We start from the raw sequence: 6,580 nt of genomic DNA on the forward strand, positions 1-6,580 counted from the left end.
ACATACAATTTTTGATCAATTATAAAAATCTAGGCTTCATAAATATTGTAACGTCTTATTCAAGAGGACATGGTGACAAAGGTGTAGATATTTCGACTCGCTTTCTTGTATATAATAGAGAAACAATATAATCATGCTAAATGACATGCCCATTGTAATTAATTTAAATTTGTTGCCCATGGGAGTATATTATTTGGTAATTATAATATCAGCTAGTAGAACTTAATATGGAATGTTTTGTGTAGCATTGTCTTGTTATTCTTAATATGAAAAAGTAAAGTATTTATGTATTCTTAAAATGGAATGTGTGTCACTTTTGTGGTGAGGAGAGGAATGTGTATAAAAAGAAATTACATACATAAAGAAAACTGAAAAATAAAGTGTTACTTTCCCTTCAAGTTAAGCTATGTGATCAATCAAACAAGGAAAATATTTTAGATTGTTTTGCGTATGATAAAAGGTCCTATGAAGACGTATTCGTCCTTTCCACTCTATAAGTAACTGGGCCTTGCGGAGATATCTTTTGTGACAGGTACTGGGGCTACGTCCCGAAAGAACTGGTGACGCTTCCAGCAGCCAAAAAATGACGGGTACTGGGGCTACGTCCCGAAAGAACTGGTGACGCTTCCAGCAGCCAAAAAATGACGGGTACTGGGGCTACGTCCCGAAAGAACTTGTGACGCTTCCAGCAGCCAAAGAATGACGAGTACTGGGGCTACGTCTCGAAAGAACTGGTGACGCTTCCAGCAACGAAAAGAATCAACCAAGGTATTGAATGAGGCTTTAGTGCTTCCCACACCTCCACCTACAGGGAAAGATGCCCTAAAATTTGGCCAATAGGATACCTTCGTCTCACGGAGGCAGTCGAGTCTTTAGCTTCTTGGTAATCGGTTATCAGTACCGAGCACTATACAGGTTAGGTAGCCCCATATAGGACCGCATGCACTGAGCCTAAGCCGAACCCCCTCTGAATCGGGTCTCTGTGCTGCCTGGGTTGTCTTTTCCGTGGACTGATTGAAGGATTTGAAGCACCCTAAAAGACAACTTCTATGTTTCAAAATGTAACATGACCATGGTGGCTTATTGGATGCCTACCCCCAACAGTCCTAACCTAAACTATAAATTATTTTGTGGCCCATGTGGGGAAATTTAGTTTGTTCAAGTTATGATTGCTTTTACGTGTCTTCCTTCACTTATGGTGTGAAAAATTAAGCTTAAATAATCTAAGTACAAAGGGTTTTTACACTTGATTCCCTTTGTTCAAATTTTAGAGTAGCTTAGTGTGTGTAGTGAAATGTGTGTGTAAGTGACATAGTGAACATACAAAGTTTGTAGTCATGTGGATATTCGATGATCCTTTTCAAATTCGTCTACTTACACTAAATTATGTTTGTTCCTTACCTGCAAATAAAATAATGTGTGGTTGATGGGCCACTTACTTCCTTCCTATTACACTATGTGAGCCTAAAAAGGGAGATGAAAAACTTAGTGCTTTCAGAAAGATTTCAGATGCAAGCCCAGGATCGTCTAAAAGACGCAAGGGAAGCAGGGGCTACTCCCTTTCTTTAATAACACCAGTTCCTAGTCCCAATGCTAATGAAGTAAAGATGCTTTGGTTAGTAAAAAATATGAGTGAATTATGGGCCACTTACTCCTTTGCTAATTAAACTATTTGACTTCGGTAAAAGAGCAAAACAAATTGAAAAAATGTGTGGATTATGGCCACTTACTTTTCCCGTTATTAAGCTATGTGTGAAATGTAAAAATTTTAAAGTAAATGCTAAGTAATTGCCCTACTAATACTGATTATTAAAACAATCTGAACTATATGGAAAAAAATTGCAGAGGTGAAGGCAATTCACTAAAGGTTGCCAGTCACCCACGAAAGAAAAATTACAATGATTGTTTTTGTTCTTTGTAAACTGTGGGGTTAGGCTCTGCACAAGCGAGCGAACTGTGTGTCAATCTGCAAGAAAATGATAAGTGTTAAGCCAAATTATAGATATTAAGAGTGAGAATGATTATAAGCAATATGCATTATCAATGTTCTAAATTTAAACTTATATGATTAAAGAACAACGTATTTTATAAATGATACTATACTAGAAATAATTTGACTAAAATTTACAATCTCATTAAAACAAATTTGTATTGAAGAACTAAAGGCAAAATTTATACCTTTACCATAAATTCAGTTAAATTAAATGACATCTTAAGCAATAACACAAGGCCATGTGCAAGAAAATTAAAGTAGAGTATGAAGAAGTATCAGAGTACTTTGTAAAATAAATGTAGAGATAAAAAACTATACTAATTATATGTTATTAGTCAATCTAAACTGCATTATCTAATATTTTTTCTCAAAACTTTGGAAATGAGTGGATATTTATGGTAGGAATGTAACTTGAATATGATATAGATTTAATACATTAAATTTTTTATGATACATTCCATTAAATAAATTCAATAATCTAAAATTATAATTATCTCAATTTCACATAGTGAATTAAAAAATCTTAAAAAACAAAAAATCTCATTAAAAAAAAAAAAAAAAATTGCATCAAAAAAATTATGATGCATTCCATTAAATAAACTTAACAAATTAAAATTATAATTATCTCAGTTTCACACACTGAATAAAAAAATCTTAAAAATATATATAAAAATAACAGCATTAAACTACATTTCATGTTAAAATTAAAAAAAGAAACAACTCGTAAAATTTAATAATTTTAATAATTACCTTTTTAATTTTGGACAATCTTTTACACTATTTAACGAGGGAGGAATTGCACACTATGAATCCTTAGTATCCTATCCATGTTGGAGAGGGAAAAAAAAAAAAAATCCCAAATTTCTACCACTGTTCTATTGATTGGTCCTACTGATGGGGATGAACAAAAATGAGTCTAATCCTATATCCAATATAATTCTATGTATAGTACTCAAAACTGTCAATGTAAAAAGTGTATGTATGAATTTGGGGTAATACATTGAAAAACTGAAGGCACTATTCTTTCTCTTGTACACTTCACTTGATTTGTCTGTAGATCTTCCAGTGTACCATCCACCATAGTTGTAACTTTTAGTGCCAATAGTAACCCAAAAATGTCTTTGCACCATCCACACTAGGGAAATAAAGTGGTTCAAAATATATATGACGTAGGGCATCACAAGCACCTAGATATGATGGACCCTTCATTTCAGTGCTACCCATGGTTGTTACTACCAGCTGCTGATATGAGAAGAAAAACCTTTTCACCGCGGCTTCTATTGCCTGGAAGGCCAACAGAACATGTATTGTTGCAACATGGTAAGCACCTGAAGTGTTATGTGAGCGCAGTCCATGTGAATGAAACAAATGCATAAGTGCCTCCTGGAGCCTTGGTCCACCCTTTGGATCAGCCTCAACACCGATGACTTTGGGCACCAGATGCCTTAGTTCCTTGCATGCATTTGTAAGGTCTCTAAGGGGGGCAGACCGAAGGCAATATGCGCCTGCAAGTGTACTAGTGCTGCTAATTGCCAACTGGTGTTTAAGGCAAAGGAAATCATCTGGGTCCATCACTAGAAGCAAATTCACAATTTCTGTGAGCATGTTCCACATCCTTTCAACCATCCAACAGTCTGTGGATGCTCCTACGAAATCCCCAGAGTCTATTCTTTCATATACTCTCTGCAACAATTCTTGGCCTACAAATACCCACGCCTCAAAGATCTGGAGGACATTGCAAAGTTTGGCATCTTCTAGATTATGGAACTGTTTATGTTGTTTTAAAGAGTGCAAATATCTTGGCTTGCAGATTCTATCATATTCAAGAAGAGGCTTACCTGACATATTTGGTTCCCCCAAACCTAAAGTGAAGGGATTCCTCTGCATATGGCCTTCAATGGCAAGCCATATTCTAGAAACCATAGCTTCAGCGCTTTTCCATGTACCCAAACGAGGAAGTAAGCTCTCTTCACTTGTTCTGTTAACCACAGGTAAAGCACCAGGTCTCTGCCATACCTCATGGAAAACTTTCCATGAGAGAACACCACTACTTACTGACAACTGAAGAGTGGGAACCTGCTTGTCATTTTCACAAATCATTGAAATCAACTCAATCTGGGAACTAATTAAGGATTCAAGCCTTCTCTTCCATTCCTCTTTGTCAATGTAAGTCCTTGTGTCACAGAGGACAGACGAAACAAACTGAAAAGTAATCTCCAATGACTGTAAGGCAGCCTTTACCAACCCCTCTCTAGACCAACCAGGCCATTCCTTGAATTTCCACATGGCACTGAGCTCGGGGAGATGCACATACTGCTCGTAACCCGCACACTCCATGGGGGAGGGCTCTATGGATTCTTCAACAAAGGCAAAATAGGATGCCATTTTTTTACAGGACATATTTTTTCCCTGCAAACATAATGAGGAGAGTAAAGACACTAATGCTCTCCATATACCATAATCTAAAAAGAACAACATAATAATAGAATAAACACTAAAATACATTTTAAACACTAAAATTTTGAAAACTGGAATAGAATAAAATGTTCTTAAATCCTTGATATATTTAAAAAGCCATAATATATCAAAAAGCTATATATAATACGTTACTGGACAAAAAACATATCTATTTGTTGCAACTCAACTTTTTATGTAGATGATAAAAACTCAACACATAAATAATGAAAAGAGTTAAATAATGTCAACACATAAATATATATTTTTCCAGTTAACAAAGTGAATAGATATAACCTAAATATACGGTGGTTGGTCTGTTGGCACTTAAATTCTGAGCACATTACTGTTGCACGTCCGGCAAGGACAAACTCTGTAAGTGCTTTCATCAACTGATTTTAGTCTGAATATCTAAAGTGTTAATATTTAATGTAAATATTTAAACTCATTAAAAGCATCTTGACGAAAAGGTTTCCGGTTTCAACCCTGGACATAGAAACAACGATATTTTCTCTGGGTTTGAGCTGAGAGTTGAATAAATTATGATGTAACATCGGCTGCAATGCCTCTGCGAAGAAAGAACAACACTCATTCTCAGTATGCTCATAAAGCATAAAATACCCATTGTTTAATAAAAAGGCATTCCCCCAATATCGAAAATATGTTCCATTAACTGTATCCTTTCTCACTTTGTCTTCGTGACATCTAATGAAGCAAATAATGATACCCTTTATGAAAAAGTTATCAATGTGAGAGAGGATTAGTTTCACCGGGAGAGGATAAAGTTGTCAAAAATTGATTTATTAGTTAGTTTACTGATTCAATAAATAGTATATTAATAGATTCAGTAATTCAAATATATTTTATGTTACATATTTATTAATTAGTTTAGTAAAATATTATGTTAATTCAGCTATATTTCAGCTATATTTCATATGTTTTCAAAATATTCTTAAATCACTTTATGGAATCCGCTATATTTCAGCTATATTTAAGAATATTTCAGCTATATTTCAGCTATATTTTTTCTTAGTTTTGCACTTATAATTTACCCTACTTAATTATGCACTGTGAACTTATTGTTGACCTTCTAGGTCTTTCCTCAGTTTTCTCGATAGTCTCAGCTACCTTTTTTTCGTAGTTTTGCACTTGTATTTATCCTCCTTTGATTTTGAGCTATGAACTCACAGTTGACCTTCTAGGTCTTTCCTTAATTCAGAGATTTTTACCCAAATCCAAACCACTTTTAATCATTTAAACAATTTCTCATTAAACAACGCAATACAAATAAATCAAATTATTTTTAACTTTCACCATTTTTATTTATCTAAAACTAAAATGCATCGAATTTCTTTTTTTTTTTTCTTAATGAATTTGTACCTTTTCTTAGTTTACACTAACCCGTAAACTAACCTCGACTTAGTTGTGGTGCGCATATCCTCAAAGAACTTGAAAATTTTAATGCTATCGAATCGCACTGATGTATTCTTTTAATGCAACGAGGTCCTTATTGTATAGTCTATTTGGGTCTAGACTTATTTATGAGTCTATCGAGTTATTAATTCTGAGTATAATGCTAAGCAGATAGAAATGTTTTTTTTTTGGGTGTGTTTTGTTTTTAGGTAAAGGTAAAATACTTTTGAGGGGTTAAATCTATTTTAAAATAAGGTTTGAAAGCATTTTAATAATATATTCAATATTAGTTTATCATGTCACCTGTGAGAATTGAATCTAATTAGGAAAGATAACAATCATTCCTCATGACCACCTAAAATATACCCAATTAATTTACTATGTATTTTTATTGAAAATTCATGAAAGATGCTAAACTTGCTCTTTTTTTGTGTATATTTGAATTCTTTCTGCACGCATCTGTTATCTCTTAATTTGTGATGTTCTTTTATAAACCAGCTAGGTCCATGAAATAGTTGTCATTAGGCACACTTAATCTCATTTTAGAGTAAGACTAGTAAACTAGGGCGTTCATAAAGGTTTGTTTTTGTATCCAGCTGTCAGCACTAGGGTATGGATCAACAAAATCCAGGAGAAAAGAAGAAGGCTTGCTAATTCATGAAGTATTTTTTTTGTTTTTGGGATTGGTGAAGGAAAAATTAGTAAATTACAGCATTCATA

The 6,580-nt window shown here is 34.0% G+C and overlaps 1 protein-coding gene across 1 annotated transcript; it reads right to left on the minus strand.

Annotated features, from left to right (window-relative positions):
- Positions 1–541: 541 nt before the first annotated feature.
- On the minus strand, positions 542–4,378 carry LOC149193069 (nematode resistance protein-like HSPRO2). Its single transcript, XM_089407198.1, has 3 exons — positions 3,832–4,378; positions 3,230–3,693; positions 542–715 (listed from the first exon to the last, which is right to left on the minus strand). The coding sequence occupies exons 1-3, from the start codon at positions 4,376–4,378 to the stop codon at positions 542–544; spliced, it is 1,185 nt and encodes a 394-aa protein (XP_089263324.1).
- Between the last annotated feature and the right edge of the window lie 2,202 nt (positions 4,379–6,580).

Source organism: Pinus tabuliformis, chromosome 2_2, assembly GCF_031772625.1.
Source record: "Pinus tabuliformis cultivar Carrire ecotype Pingquan chromosome 2_2, CPIR1, whole genome shotgun sequence".
NCBI lineage: Eukaryota > Viridiplantae > Streptophyta > Pinopsida > Pinales > Pinaceae > Pinus > Pinus tabuliformis.

Bases quoted from the DNA above. Each gene is read 5' to 3' on its own strand.
- LOC149193069 (XM_089407198.1), bottom strand. From the start codon at position 4,378: ATGGCATCCTATTTTGCCTTTGTTGAAGAATCCATAGAGCCCTCCCCC. The intron at 3,694-3,831 runs GTAAGCCTCTTC...GGGTATTTGTAG, and splicing joins GGGGGAACCAAATATGTCAG to GCCAAGAATTGTTGCAGAGA. The intron at 716-3,229 runs GTAGTAACAACC...TTCGAGACGTAG, and splicing joins TCTTCTCATATCAGCAGCTG to CCCCAGTACTCGTCATTCTT.